General features: G+C 46.6%; 2 protein-coding genes across 5 annotated transcripts in view; one reads left to right on the plus strand and one right to left on the minus strand.

Moving 5' to 3' along the window:
- Window positions 1-20: 20 nt before the first annotated feature.
- MED19 (mediator complex subunit 19) lies at window positions 21-8585 on the plus strand. The gene is made up of 5 exons (XM_054438300.2): window positions 21-378; window positions 7066-7322; window positions 7476-7572; window positions 7893-7987; window positions 8186-8585. The coding sequence occupies exons 1-5, from the start codon at window positions 111-113 to the stop codon at window positions 8252-8254; spliced, it is 786 nt and encodes a 261-aa protein (XP_054294275.1). The 5' UTR covers window positions 21-110; the 3' UTR covers window positions 8255-8585.
- Window positions 8586-11137: 2552 nt separating this feature from the next.
- ZDHHC5 (zinc finger DHHC-type palmitoyltransferase 5) overlaps window positions 11138-15611 on the minus strand; it is a 33177-nt gene continuing 28703 nt past the window's right edge. For all 4 annotated transcript variants that reach the window (XM_054438302.2, XM_063671807.1, XM_054438303.2 and 1 more), the window contains 3 exons: window positions 15470-15582; window positions 12891-13750; window positions 11138-12450 (listed from right to left, as the gene is read on the minus strand). In XM_054438302.2, the coding sequence (XP_054294277.2) occupies window positions 12285-12450; window positions 12891-13750; window positions 15470-15582 (1139 nt within the window). In that variant the 3' untranslated portion in view covers window positions 11138-12284. The remainder of the gene's footprint in view (window positions 12451-12890; window positions 13751-15469; window positions 15583-15611) is intronic.

Below are 15611 nucleotides of genomic sequence, written 5' to 3' on the forward strand. Positions count from 1 at the left end.
TCATGAGGCGACGGAAGTAGTTGTTGAAACAAGGTAGGCGGTGCCTGAGGCACCCAATGACAAGCGGCTCCTTGAGAAAGAGGGGGGGTACTCCTTGAAAGCATTGTCCAATGAAAATTACCAACGCCAGACACCGAGACAACGCCGGGGCGGAGGGTACGATGGAGAATTTCACGGCACTGTTCGGGGCTCAGGCTGACCCACCACCGCCCCCAACCGCACTCGGCTTCGGACCAGGAAAGCCTCCACCCCCGCCACCGCCTCCTCCGGGCGGGGGACCCGGCACGGCCCCGCCTCCCACCGCGGCCACGGCCCCTCCTGGCGCGGACAAGTCTGGAGCTGGCTGTGGCCCTTTTTACCTCATGAGGGAACTGCCAGGTGAGTACTCGGCCTTGCCAAAGCCAGCCAATCAAATCTTAGAGAGGAGGTGATGGGCGTGGCTCTCAGCCGGCTAGCAGAGGTGCGGGGTAACCTAGGCAACGCATACCCGGACTGTGGAGCCCAAAGTCGGAAGCGCTGTTAGGATTCACAAGCAGAGGGATGACTTGAATTCAGCCTGATGAGCTGAATTCAACCAAAGGGATGAATGGTGGGCAGGGGCGCGGTGCATCTCCGTTACTGTCTTTTGCACCATGTCCAGGCTCTGTCCCTGACACTGGTTTGTGTCTCCCTAAAAAATGACCTAGGGCTGGGCGCGGTGGCTCACGCCTGTAATCCCAACACTCTGGGAGGCGGAGGCGGGCGAATCACCTAAGGTCAGGAGTTCGAGACCGGCCTGACCAACATGATGAAACCCTGTCTCCACTAAAAACACAAAAATTACCTGGGCGTGGTGGCGTATACCTTTAATTCCAGCTACTCGGGAGGCTGAGGCGGGAGAATCGTTTGAACCCCGGGAGGCGGAGGTTGCAGGGAGCCGAGATTGCGCCACTGCACTCCAGCCTGGGCGAACGAGACTCCGTCTCAAAACAAACAAACAAAATCCAAGGTCTGAGTTTGGAACTCGAGAGGCCTTATTTAATATCTTTGGGGACCCAAAGTTTTAGTTACAGGTCTCCCACAGACTTGCTATTGGTTTGGGGCAAGTTGCCATTCTTCCTTCTAAGGTTCCGGCATTTCCTGGTCTGATCAAAAAAGGAATAAAAATCGAACCAAACTCTTTTCATTCAAAAAATTATTTTCTTGAGTACCTATGTACCAAGCACTTTTCTAAATGCTGAAGACAGTTGTGAACAAGACTGACAAGATGCTTGCCTTTTTTGGGATGTACATTTCAGTGGAAGAGGCATTGTAAACGAGATAATGTCAGAAAGTGGTTAATGCTAGGAAGAGAAAACATGATAAAGAATTGAAGGTGGCCAGGCGCGTTGCTCACGCCTGTAATCCCAGCGCTTTGGGAGGCCGAGGCAGAATCCCTTGAGCCCAGGAGTTTGAGACCAGCCTGGGCAACATGGCGAGACCCAGTCTCTACAAAACATACAAGATTAACCGGGCGTGGTAATGCATGCCTGTAGCCCCAGCTACTCAGGAGGCTAAGGGAGGAGAATCGCTTGAACACAGGAGGTCGAGGCTGCAGTGAACCAAGATTGTGCCACTGCACTCCAGCCTGGGCAACAGATGAGATCCTGTCTCTTAAAAAAAAAAATTGAGGGGCAGAACTACTTTAGCTAGAGTGGCCAGAGATGCTCTCTGCACATAGCTAACATTTGAACTAAAATGTAAGCATAGACAAAGGGCCAGCCATGTATGGACAGGAGGAAGAGATAATTCTAGATACAAGAAATGAGGTCAGAAACGCTGATGTGAGAAAAAGCTTAGAATATCTGAGGGACAGAAAATCAGTTGGACTCCAGTGAAGTGAACAAAAGGAAAGAGTGTTAGGGAGAGACATGAAGCTGGGAGAGTTAGTCAGAGGCTTTTATAAAGCAATAAAGGCATTTAGATTGTAAATACAAAAGGAAGCCATTTAAAATTTTTTTTTTATAGACACAAAGTCTCACTGTGTCACCCAGGCTGGACTGCAGTGGTATAATCATAGCTCACTGTAACCTCCAATTCCTAGGCTCATGCTGTCCTCCCACCTCAGCCTTCCAAGTAGCTAGGACTACAGGCATGCGCCACCACAGTTGGCTAACTTAAAATTTTTTTGTAGAGACTGGGTCTTACTGTGTTGCCCAAGCTGGTCTTGAACTCCTGGCCAACAGCAGTCCTCCCGCTTTGGCCTCCCAAAGTGCTAGGATTATAGGTCTGAGCCACTGTGCCCAGCCAAGGAAAGCCATTTTAACACAGGAACTTGGTCAAATGTACTTATTTATAATCATTTAAGCAGCCACATGACAAATAGAAAGTGGGGAAATTAGTCAGAAGTTACTGCTCAGTAGTCCAGGGAAGATAATGGTTTGAACCAGGGCATAGCAGGGCATAGAGAAGTAAATGGATACAGGATGTTAGAGGTAGAGCTGACAGGGTTGAAAAGTTGAATATAGGGCCAGGTGCTGTGGCTCACGCCAGTAATCCCAACACTTTGGGAGGCTGAGGTGTGAGGATTGCTTGAGCCCAAAAGTTCGAGACTAGCCTGGGCAACATAATGAGACCCCATCTCTACAAAAAATAAAAATAAATTAGCTAGGGATAGCAGCATGCCCCTGTAGTCTCAGCTACTTAAGAAGCTGAGGTGGTAGAAATCACTTGAGCCCGGGAAGTTGAGGCTGCAGTGAGCCATGATTGCGCCACTGCACTCCAGCTTGGATGATAGAGGAAGACCCTGTCTCAATTAAAAATATATATTGTATATAGAAGTGAAGGAAATAGAGGAATTGATGCCTTTTTAAGTTTTCGGCTTGAATAATTGGGTGTATGGGTATGGAGACTTGGAAGATGAGGAAGGAACAAGTTTGAAGAGGTGGAAATCAAGAGTTATTTTGGACATGTTTGGTCTCCAAGATGCCTCTTTTTTTTTTTTTTTAAACAGAGATTTCCTCTTGTTGCCCAGGCTGGAGTGCAATGGCGCAATCTCAGCTCACCACAACCTCCGCCTCCCAGGTTCAAGCAATTCTCCTGCCTCAGCCTCCCGAGTAGTTGGGATTACAGGCATGTGCCACCACACCCAGCTAATTTTTTATTTTTAGTAGAGATGGGGTTTCTCCCTGTTGGTCAGGCTGATCTCAAACTCCCAACCTCAGGTGATCTGCCCACCTTGGCCTCCCAGAGTGCCAGGATTACAGGCGTGAGCCACCGCGCCCAGCCTCCCAGATGCCTTTCATTGTTTCAAGTCTTATTTCCACGTCATGACTTGAGAGAAATAGCAACAAATATTGGTATAGTACTTTGAAGTTCACAACACACTTATATGCAGTAGTATTTAATACTTAGAATAGCCCTTTGAGGTAGCATTACTATCTACATTTTATAATTGAAAAAACTGAAACATGGAGAAGTTGACATCCCTTGGATTAGTTAGTGGTTGATGTCCACCAGCGGTTTCTTTTAATCTTTCTTTTGCCTTCCCTATTCTGATGTAGTAGCTATTTGTATCAGTCAGTTGACAGATATCGAATATCTGTTCTGGGCAAATGCTGGGTGTATGAGGCGAGTGAGATGGAGAGAGAGATTAGTAATACTGGTCATTGCTTTTCAAGGAGTTTAGTTAGGAATGTAAAATTTGTGGTTTAAGGACAGTGACTATACTTCCTGTCAACTCCATCTCATTTTGTGCTCATGCCTCACAACAGCAATTAACAATATCTTAGCCATCAATATTAAGAACTACCTAATGGTTTTCAAAGTGTGTTGCTATCCAAAATGACAGTGAGAATAAGATGTCACTTGAGCTAGACCTTGAATAATTCATGTTGGTGAAGAAAAATTAGGAAGAATTTTCCTAAGATGAAATAATGTGAGGGGTGTTTTTTTTTTGAGGCAATAAGGAGATCCATTTGGATGGATCAGAAATTTTGCTTAGAAGAGTAGTGGTTGATGATGCCCCAAAGCTAAGTTGGAGTAAGATGTAATTAGCCTTGAGTGCCAGTCAAAGGAATTTGAGCTTTCTCCTGAGGGCAAAAAGAAACCAGTAAGATTTGTGAACTGAGGAGTACTGCTTTCCAAAAATATCTGGAACATGTGGGTGCCATGGATTGAAATAGAGAAGCCTTGAGTGATGTTGGCAAGATTTGGAATTTCAAAACAAATTTTTTTTTTTTATCTTGTTGGGCAGGGTGGTTCATGCCTGTAATCACAGCACTTTGGGAGGCTGAGGCAGGCAGATAGCTTGAGTCCAGGAGTTCAAGACCAGCCTGGGCAACATAGGGAGACCCCTGTCTCTACAAAAAATACAAAAATTAGCCTAGCATGGCAGTGTATGCCTGTAGTCCCAGCTACCTGGGAGGCTGAGGCAGGAAAGCAGTTTGAGTCCAGGATGCAGAGATTGCAGTGAGCTAAGATCGTGCCATTACACGCCAGCCTGGGTGACAGAGCGAGACTGTCTCAAAAAATAAATAAATAAATATAAAAAGTAATCTTTGTAGAATAGTCAAAACTGGAATTTGGACTCTAAAGTTAGAGTTTAGAAAAAGCACAGACTGCCTTCTCACCTGAGCCTTAAGGATAACCATCTGGACAGAGGACAGCTGGCAGAGCAGGGGAAATTCAGAAGATTGTAATGGCAAGAGGCAGTGCCCAGAGTTATGAGGAGATACTGTGACATTGGGTCTCCTGCCATTACCCTCACTCAGTCTTCTGAGTTGTTTGGTAGTAAAGGGAAGGAAAAGGATGAAGTAAGGCCTAGAGGTATAGAGGGAAAGTGCCTTGTTTATTTAATAAATATTTATTAAGCACCTAATGTGTGTATTGTGCTGGGCACTAGCGATACATGAATGAACAAGACATTGTCTGTGCTTCCAAGGAGCTTACAGTTCAGTACCTCAGTTTTCCCAAGTGAATGATTATAAACAAGCCATTTTTGTCATTTGTACCCTCTGTGTCTATCATAATTACAAATGAAGTTGTAGTTAGCCATTTCTACCCTTGCTACTAGGTCCTTATTAATAGTTACTAATAAATGTATATTTTTTAAAAAAGAATCAGCCATGCAATATTTATATGGATAGTGCCTTGCATATATATAATACTTTTTTTTTTTTTTTTGAGATGGAATCTGACTCTCCCACCCAGGCTGGAGTGCAGTGGTGCAAACTCAGCTCACTGCAACTTCCACCTCCCGGGTTCAAGCAGTTCTCCTGCCTCAGCCTCCCGAGTAGCTATGACTACAGGCGCATGCCACCACACCCAGCTAATTTTTGTATTTTTAGTAGAGATGGGGTTTCACCATGTTGGCCAGGCTGGTCTCAAACTCCTGACCTCAGGTGATCTGCCTGCCTTGGCCTCCCAAAGTGCTGGGATTACAGGCATGAACCACTGTGCCAGGCCTGATACTTTATGCTTTTCAGCATATTTTCATTTGAACCTTGGGAGAAAATTATGCGTATGTAAGATAACTATTATTCCATTCCACAGATAAGAGGAAACTGAGGCATGGAAGACAGCCAGAATAATTCTAGTTGCCTGACTTGTCTTTTTGTTTTTGTTGTTTTGTTTTTTTGAGACAGGGTCTCACTCTTTCTCCCAGACTGGAGTGCAGTGGCCTGATCTCAGCTCACTGCAACCTCCGCCTCACAGGGATTACAGGTGTGTGCCACTACTGTCCAGCTAATTTTTGTATTTTTAGTAGAGACGGGGTTTCACCATGTTGGCCAGGCTGGTCTTGAACTCCTGACCTCAAATGAGCTGCCCGCCTCGGCCTCCCGAAGTGCTGGGATTACAGGCGTGAGTCACTGCGCCTGGCCATTAGTTGGCTGACTTCTAATCAAACATTTCTTCCTGGACGCGCGCTGTGGCTCACACCTGTAATCCCAGCACTTTGGGAAACCGAGGGGGGCGGATCACTTGAGGTCAGAAGTTCAAGACCAGCCTACCCAACATGGTGAAACCCCGTCTCTACTAGAAAAAAATTAGCTAGGCATGGTGGTGTGTGTGTGTGATCCCAGCTACTTGGGAGAATCACTTGAACCTGGGAGGCGGAGGTTGCAGTGAGCCAAGATCGTACCCTGCTGCACTCCAGCCTAGGCGACAGAGCAAAACTCCCGTCTCAAAAACAAAAAACATTTATTCCTTTTAGGCAAGGCATCATACTCAGTATCATGAGGAAGAATAAAGATGTTGGTAACAAGTTAGGCAGTGGTAGCTAGAAAAATCTCCCAGTTCTTTTCTTATGTAAAGGTGATTAGTGTTTCTTGCTAGTAAAAAAAAAAAGTCCTTGACAAGACCCTTAACTCACTGGGTCATATTTGGCCCCCTGAGCATGGTTGTAGCTGAGCTGCGAGGTCGTATTTTCCTGGCTGTGTCAGAGAATATAATTTTTCACTAATACATTTTATGAGAAGCACTCAGAACAGCATTTACCACGAAGCAAGCATCATGTATATCAACTCCAGTTAATCTTAAGAGAGTGGAGTGTCTCCTTCATTGGGCTAGAGCAGTTCCTGTCTCTGCCCTATTGGATTTTTGCCTGTTTTTCCCCTTCCCATTGGAACCTACCATTGTGTTGTATTATATTTTTCATGTTATTTACTTTTGCTGTTTTGTTTTTTTTTTTTTTTTTTTGAGACAGAGTCTGTCATCCAGGCTGGAGTGCAGTGGTGCAATCTCAGCTCACTGCAACCTCCACCTCCTGGGTTCAAGTGATTGTCCTGCCCCAGCCTCCTGAGTAGCTGGGACTACAGGCACGTGCTACCACGCCTGGCTATTTTTTGTATTTTTAGTAGAGACGGAGTTTCACCATGTTAGCCAGGATGGTCTCGATCTCCTGACCTCGTGATCCGCCCGCCTCAGCCTCCCAAAGTTCTGGGATTACAGGCATGAGCCACTGCACCTGGCCTGCTCTGTTTCTTTAAAAATAAATTTTAAAATCTGCACTTAAAAAATGTCTTATTTAGGTTAATATATAGTCCTTCACTCCCTGGGTCTACTTTGAAGACTGATCTTTTTTTATTTTTATTCTGCGTTGTCTAGGTAGCACAGAGCTGACAGGCAGCACGAATCTGATCACACACTACAACTTGGAACAAGCCTATAATAAATTCTGTGGGAAGAAGGTGAAGGAGAAGCTAAGTAACTTCCTGCCTGACCTGCCAGGGATGATTGATCTGCCTGGTTCCCATGATAACAGCAGCCTCCGCTCTCTCATTGAGAAGCCCCCTATTCTCAGTAGCTCTTTTAATCCTATCACAGGGACCATGCTGGCCGGCTTCCGCCTCCACACTGGCCCGGTGAGTCCTGTTGAAGAAGGCAAATGGGGAGGCCTAAACATGGAGATGGTTTTTCTCTCCAAGTCTGTTCCTTCATAATGGAGCAGAATGGACGATAGGAGCAGGAGAGATTTCCTCCCTCTACTCACCCGGACCTTCCTTTGGTTCCTTCAGTTGCCGGAGCAGTGTCGTCTGATGCATATTCAGCCTCCCAAGAAGAAGAATAAGCACAAGCACAAACAGAGCCGTACCCAGGATCCTGTCCCCCCAGGTAAGAAGCAGTTCTATTCAAAGCAAAAAAAAAAAAAAAAAAAAAAACCTGACCTTCTGAATCTGGTTTGAACTTCCATAGGTAAACCCAGTTAAGTTCCGTATGGAGCTCTGGACTCCTAAATTCCCCTGAAGAAGAAACCAGTGTACTGTGGTCTCTTGGGACTTGGGACAGGGACTCTAGCAGCACCTCTGTATCCTTTCTGGCCATTTGGACAAAAGCAGTTGCCCCGACTTGGGATTTTCCTTTAGTCTTCAGTGGTTCATAACAGTAAGGGATTTTGAGCTTTACAGGTGATAGGTACCTAATGTCTCCTACAGAAACACCATCCGACTCAGATCACAAGAAGAAGAAAAAGAAAAAAGAAGAGGATCCTGAACGGAAAAGGAAGAAGAAAGAGAAGAAGAAAAAGAAGGTAGAGTAGAGGCCTATTGCCACAACCCAGTGAGTTTCCCCAGATCTCACCCCTGTCCTAAATACCCTAAAGAGTTCTTTGCCTCAAGTTGGACCCGAGATTGAAAACCCAAGGCAGGTTGCAGGTTTCTCCTGTACAGCCTGATCAAAGCCAAGGCTAGTTCCTGGTTGTTCTTACCCCTCCTTCTTTCTCCCCTAGAACCGACATAGTCCAGACCACCCAGGTATGGGCAGCTCCCAGGCCAGCAGCAGCAGCAGCCTACGCTAACAGGACCACTGGACTCTTTGCCATGATGGCTTTTCCTGCTGTACTGAACCTGCTGATAAAAGCTGCCTTCCAGGCTCTTGGACACTGCCTTGGGAGCATCCTGCAGCTGGGACAGAGGCCAGCTCCTGTTGGGCTCAGTTGAGACTGAGTAAATTAGGAGAGAGAGGGACATGCTTTTGTAGGCTCATCCCAGTTGGTTTTCTCATGGACATCTCTTCCTCTCCCAGGAAGCTTACAATTTTCTTCTCTCTCTTTTGTGCAATTTGTCTGATTTAGGACTTGTTCTGTTTTTCTTTAAAAAAAAAAAAATTACATTTATCAAACAGCTGAAGTGTGACTGCCTGTTAAGAGGTATGTGCCTTTCTGTGAATCAGGATTTAAGACAAGGCATTGCTAAGACTTGAGGGGATTTGGGTCTTGTCATTACATGATCTCACTAGCAGGCAGGGAACCAACCAAAATGAAAAGTGACCCAAGCTTACTAATACTCCACAGTAGACACGTAACACTCTGCCCATTATGTTGAGAACCAAGCGCCTCGGTGATCTCAGGCTCCATCTGAAGAGCTGATCTAGGTAGGGCTCAACAGTGTATTCTAGGTCAATTTTGTGTCAAAACAGAATAGCCAACTGAAAACACATGGACAGTCACCCATGTGTTTCAACAAGGTTGGTTCTTAGGTCAGAAGCCTGTGATCTTTTGAGATGAACTTCTGGCAAGCAAAGGTAAATGCTTCTCTTCTCTTTACAAGAACTTTTGACCTGCTTCGGTCCTTAGTTAAGACAATAAAGTTATTTAGCTGATGTGAAAACATTTCTGAAACAGCAACAAAATGTAGCCTAACCCATCAAAATGTAAAAAAAAAAAAAAAAACTTTCAGTTTTTCCAGCTGGTTAGGTAACTGAAAACATCCATGAGAAAACCTGAATTAATGTAATCTGACTTTAAATTTAACACACAGTTAAAATCTGTTGCCGTGAAAGCCAAGGTTGTTCCTGAATCAGTGGGTGGAAAACCACTCATTCAGCTGGTTTAAATCCAGGATTTCAGAATAAGAGTTTGCTGGGTTTGGTTTGGTTTTGTTTTTTTTGAGACCGAGTCTCGCTCTGTTGCCCAGGAGTGCAGTGGCATGATCTCGGCTCACTGCAACCTCTGCCTCCTGGGTTCAAGTGATTCTTGTACCTCAGCCTCCCAAGTAGCTGGGACTACAAGTGCGTGTCACCACACCTAGCTAATTTTTGTGTGTATATATATATATATATATTTTTTTTTTTTTTTTTTTTTTTTTAATTTTGGAGAAAGAGTCTTGCTCTGTCGCCCACGCTGGAGTGTAGTAGTGCAATCTCAGCTCACTGCAAACTGCATCTCCTGGGTTCAGGTGATTCTCCCACCTCAGCCTCCCAAATAGCCAGGATTACAGGCACCCATGACCAACGCCCAGCTAATTTTTGCATTTTTAGTACAGACGGGGTTTCACCATTTTGGCCAGGCTGGTCTTGAACTCCTGACCTCAGGTGATCCACCCGCCTCAGCCTCCCAAGGTGCTGGGATTACAGGCGTGAGCCACTGCACCCAAATAAGAGTTTACATACATATATATATATATATATATGTGTGTGTTTTTTTTTTTTTTCCTGAGACGGAGTCTTGCTCTGTCACCCAGGCTGGAGTGCAGTGGCGCGATCTCGGCTCACTGCAAGCTCCGCCTCCCAGGTTCACGCCATTCTCCTGCCTCAGCCTCCCAAGTAGCTGGGACTACAGGCGCCCACACCACGCCAGGCTAATTCTTTGTATTTTTAGTAGAGATGGGGTTTCACCGTGTTAGCCAGGATGGTCTCAATCTCCTGACCTTGTGATCCGCCCGCTTCGGCCTCCCAAAGTGCTGGGACTACAGGTGTGAGCCACCACGCCCGACTAAGAGTTTATATTCTTAAATTTTGAGTAATTTTTAAAGGGTTCTGGTCAACTGCTTGAGATTTAGCGTCTAAGGATACCTATTTAAAATTAGAGCACAGCTTTTGTCCAATAAAAGGCAATATATCTAATTGAACTAACACCAGTATCTAGTTAACCTGCTTTCAACAGGCTTTCATACCTGTTACTATCTCACCTTTGGCTGTTTCCAAAATTAGCTTTACTTTCCAGAGACTAAATCCTGTATTAAAAAACAACTGTAGCTGGGCATGGTGGCTCATGCCTGTAATCCCAGTGCTTTGGGAGGCCAAGGCAGGAGGATTGGTCAAGGCCAGAAGTTCGAGATCAGCCTGGGCAAAATTGGTTGAGAGTCTATCTCTACCAAAAAAAAAATAATAATTAGCTAAGCATGGTGGCATGCAGCTGTAAGTCCTAGCTTCTCAGAAGGCTGAGGTGGGAAGATCCCTTGAGCCCAGGAGTTTGAGGGTATAGTGATCTGATTGTGCCACTGCCCTCCAGCCCAGGCAACCAGAATGAGGCCCTATCTCTTAAAAGAAGAAAGAAACAACTTTTAAGAGTTCTCTAAGCTTTCAAATAACAAGCAGTTTTGGTGATTTCAAGAGTCCTTTTTTCAGGAATTTTTGAAGTAAATCACCCAAATAAAAACAGGACCTGTTGTTTTTAGAAATGGAGGCTCTCACTATGTTGCCCAGGTTGGTCTGGAACTCCTGGGCTCAAGTGATCCTCTTGTCTCAGCCTCCCTCAGTACTGGGATTACAGGTATAAGCCACCGCACTGGGTCTCTTTCTTTTTTATTTTTTTAGTTGTTAAGTGGCTAATTTCATTATAGTCTTGCCTAAAGATGGGCTGGGACAAGAGGAGTTTATGAGGTTGTCACTGATAACTTACCACCAGAGGTCGTTCACCCTGTCTCAACCAGACAAAACAACACAAGTCAGGGGGCGCTGGTTAGATCAGGATTTCTTTTTATTCCTCGTTGGTTTAAAATGGCTAATCAGAATAAAAAACAAAAGGGCCTCTTTGTGGAGGCTGGGATCTCCCCTATTTAGAGGTTAGAACCCAGGTATCCCCTCTACCCAGCACCATAGTGAGGTGGGCTGAGGGGTAACCCCCAAGGGACAATCGGAGGGGCCTAGGCCTGCCACTCCTCCTCTCTATCCCCCATTTTTGGCATGTGATGAAAAATATTGCTTTTTGGATTCTTCTCTCCTGGCCTTGGATTTTAAAATCAAGTTAACTGTGTAAGCTAGGGGAGGCTCCAAGGGGCCAGTAGGAGCCCACTCTAATCCCTCTCCCCCAAGGAGGGGATTATCCAATATTGTTTGAGCTAGGCCAAGTTATTTTCCTGATCTCCCACCACCACCAGTGTCTTGAAGTTTTGACCCCTTTCCTAGGGAAACTAAATGCCAATGAGCCTAGAAAACTAATTCTCCTCTCCAAGTCCTTCCCTCTTGTGACCAAAATCCCAGACTCGCCTCTCCCCAGGCTTCTTCCTAATCACACTTAGCACCAGCAGAGGATGCTATTTCCTTAGTTAGTAACTGGGACAAATGAGAGGGAACCACAGGGAAAAGACTGACATCTCCCCTTTTCCTGCTGGTCTGAGGAATGGGAAGAGTAAGATCCCCCTCCGTATATGTATCCCTCCCTCATTTTCCCATCCCAGGATAGATATATAATTTCTTTGATATTTATAATATATATATATATATTATATGTACACACACACCTGGTAACGCAGAAGAGGAAAAAAATAGAATCCGTAACAATAATAAAAAAAATTATTTCTGGTTTAAAAATGATCTGGTTCCCTCCAGGGCGAGCAATTGCACAAATGTCCACTGAGTCTGGTCCAGGGATCAAGGAAGGGAAGGTCTTAAAAGATAAAAGGGGGGGTTGCTACCCCAGTCTCAGGGCCCCAACTCTCCGACTCCCCAACCCCACTGCATTTTAGAAAACACTCCTCATCCTCTTGGAATCGGTGGTTTAAAAAATGTCCATGCACGGGAGGGGAGCCCCTTGAGGGAAGGAAGGTGGCCACCTGGGGCCCTTTGGTGTAGGCGCAGAGGCGTTGGGGAGGGGAGGCGCCGAAGGCTCACACCGAAATCTCATAGGTGGTACCACCAACCCCTGACACCTTCTTGACTCCTCCCCTCGTGGGGCTACTGAGAGGTGGCTGGCCTGGGCCAGGGGAGGCTGAGCCTAAGCTCTTGGGCTGCCCGTTGGATTTGCTGTAGGCGGTCTTCAGCTGTACTTCATCTCTGGAAAGGAGACGAAACACAGGTGTCAGGAAATGGGACACAAAACATCGGAAAGGGAGAGTTTCAAAGGTTCAGAGAAAAAAATGATGTTCTTTTCTATATCCATACTTTCTTACCCAAACGTTCCCCTTTATTGCCCTGCTTAAAATAAGCCTGATTCCCAATCTCTCCTATTTACTGCTACTCTCTAGTAACAGCTATCACATGTACTTACTCCCAAGCAAATACTTTTAGGAAGATAGCATTATGGGAAAAGTATTAATCTTCAGTCTCTTAACAGGAATTGCCCATGAAGGCAGGTAGAGTCAAAGTGAAAATAAAGAGCTACCAGGATACTCCTGGGTCCACCATTAGGATGTACAACAGAAGCCCTGATGGCTTTTGCAGAGCAGTATGCTAATTTGAAATTGGCTAAGGGTCAGGATAGTACTAATACTTACTTGGGTGTCAGTAATGGCTGCAAGGCCACTTCTTCTGTCTCAGAGACACCAGGTTGGGCTTTTTGGCTGCTGTAAGACATCGATCGGCCCAGGTATGGGGCTGTTGGGCCTGGTTCAGGGGACCCTACTCCCCGGCCCCTTAGCCCATCTGGCTTGCCAAAACGGGGGACAGCTGGGCGTCCCAGTGGAGTCTTGCCCAAAGGTGATCTCTTTGAATCATCTGAGGAGGAACTAGTACGAGGGGCATGGCCTGAGCCTGGTGTTGACTGAATGCCTGAGTCCCCCAAGCCTGGTTCTTCCTCACGGCCTGGGAGTGGGGGTGACTGGCGCAGCAACTTCTCTCGTTCCTGGAGAGAGGCCACAATGTGGCGCGACAGATTGTCATAACGGACTGGTGAGGGCTCTCGGTGTGTTGGGCCAGTTGGCACCAAACGTGGGTGCCTCTCGGCTTCCCGTTGCTGGGCCAGCCTGGCTGACAGGAAGGGAGAGGTATAGCCTAAAGGTGGGTCTGGCTCAGGCCCTGCCTGCACTGACTCAAAATCAGGGCTGTCTGAAGGTGTGAGCAAGCTGTCATAAGATAGGCTTCCATTGCGTGTCTGGTTGGCCAGGCTCTTATAGGAGGTGGAGGTGGTGCCCTCTGAACGAATGGATTGCAACTGGCCCAGCTCAAAGCCTGTGCCCTGGGCTGACTTGAGGCTGGAGGAGCGTGAGCCACTGGATAGTGGATCGAAGTGAAAACTTTTGCCAAATGTAGGAGAACGGAAGCTCTCTGGTTCCAAGCTGGGCTCTGAGCGGTAGCTGGGATGACGGCTGCTCTCTGCAATTGAGGTTGGCTCCTTCAAGCTGTCCCCACGACTCAACTGAGGAAGAAAGTAAAGCAGGCTCTTAGTGCTCCTTTTGTGACAGAAGCTAGACCCCAGAGCTCAAGGAGTTGGTCAAAAAGAGAATTATGTGCCAGTAATATGCTTAGAACTCTTACATGCATTATCTGGGTTAATCCCTCAAGAAAAACTGAATTCAGGCAAATATCATCTTTTTCAGATACAGAAAGCAAGGCATAGAAAGGTTGAGTATCTCGCCCGTGGGCAGAACTAGGTTATAAACGCGGATCAAGCACTAATCTATTATGCTATATTGCCCAGTCTGATGGACACAGTATCAAGGAGATTCAGTTCCATGAATGCCAACAATTAGTGAAATGTCCTTGTCCTTTGTTTTCTTCTCTTCCCTTCTGCCTTTTCCTTCTCCTAATCTTCTTTTTTTTCCCATAACAGTTGGCGTGTGTGTGTGTGTGTGTGTGTGTGTGTATATTTTGAGACAGAGTCTCACCCTGTCGCCCAGGCTGGAGTGTGATGGTGCAGTCTTGGCTCACTGCAACCTCAGCCTCCCAGGTTCAAATGATTCTCCTGCCTCAGCTTCCCGAGTAGCTGGGATTACAGGCGCCCTGCCACCACACCCAGCTAATTTTTGTATTTTTAGTAGAGACAGGGTTTCACCATGTTGGCCAGGTTGGTCTCAAACTCCTGACCTCGGGTGGTCCGCCTGCCTCGGCCTCCCAAAGTGCTGGGATTACAGGCTTGAGCCACTGTGCTTGGCCTTTTTTTCTAATTTTTATTTTTTTTGAGGTGGAGTCTCACCTCTGTCGCCAGACTGGAATACAGCAGTGGGATCTCGGCTCACTGCAGCCTCCGCCTCCCAGGTTCAAGCAATTCTCCTCCCAGGTTCAAGCGATTTTCCTTGCCTCAGCCTGCCAAGTAGCTGGGACTACAGGTGCATACCACTATGCCCAGCTAATTTTTTTTTTTTTTTGAGACGGAATCTCACTCTGTCACCCAGACTGGAGTGCAGTGGCGCAATCTCGGCTCACTGCCACCTCCACCTCCCAGATTCAAATGATTCTCCTGCCTCAGCCTCCCAAATAGCTGGGATTACAGGTGCCCCCCCACTACCACGCCCAGCTAATTTTTGTATTTATTTATTTATTTTTTTTGAGATGAGGTCTCGCTCTGTTGCCCAGGCTGGAGTGCAGTGGCGTGATCTCGGCTAACTGCAAGCTCCGCCTCCTGGGTTCACGCCATTCTCCTGGCTCAGCCTCCTGAGTAGCTGGGACTACAGGCACCTGCCACCACGCCTGGCTAATTTTTTTGTATTTTTAGTAGAGACGGGGTTTCACCATGTTAGCCAGGATGGTCTCAATCTCCTGAACGCGTGATTCACCTGCCTCAGCCTCCCAAAGTGCTGGGATTACAGGCGTGAGCCACTGTGCCCGGCAATTTTTGTATTTTTAGTAGAGATGGGGTTTCACCATATTGGCCAGGCTGGTCTTGAACTCCTGAACTTGTGATCCACCGGTCTTGGCCTCCCAAAGTGCTGAGATTATAGGCGTGAGCCACCACGCCTGGCCTAATTTTTGTATTTTTAGTAGAGACGGGGTTTCACCATGTTGGCCAGGATGGTCTCAATCTCTTGACCTTGTGATCCGCCCACCTTGGCCTCCCAAAGTGCTGGGATTACAGGAATAAGCCACTGTGCCCAGCCAGTTGGCATGTTATTACCCCACCTCTTAGAGTACTCAGTACCTTGGCGCTGGAGGAATGCGGCATGGCAGCTGACGTACTGCTGCTACTGTAACCCGGCCGATACTTGTACATGGTAGGTGTCGGGGGGCTGTCCTTGGCCAATAAGCTGCTATCTGCAAGAAAAAAGGCCAAGGGGGCACTA

The sequence above is a fragment of the Pongo pygmaeus genome, chromosome 9 (assembly GCF_028885625.2).
Source record: "Pongo pygmaeus isolate AG05252 chromosome 9, NHGRI_mPonPyg2-v2.0_pri, whole genome shotgun sequence".
NCBI classification, from domain to species: Eukaryota; Metazoa; Chordata; class Mammalia; order Primates; family Hominidae; genus Pongo; species Pongo pygmaeus.

Excerpts from the sequence above, each read along its gene's own strand:
- MED19 (XM_054438300.2), top strand. The coding sequence starts at position 111 with ATGAAAATTACCAACGCCAGACACCGAGACAACGCCGGGGCGGAGGGT. Across the intron at positions 7,573-7,892 it reads CCAGGATCCTGTCCCCCCAG|AAACACCATCCGACTCAGAT; the intron begins GTAAGAAGCAGT and ends TGTCTCCTACAG. Across the intron at positions 7,988-8,185 it reads AAGAGAAGAAGAAAAAGAAG|AACCGACATAGTCCAGACCA; the intron begins GTAGAGTAGAGG and ends TTTCTCCCCTAG.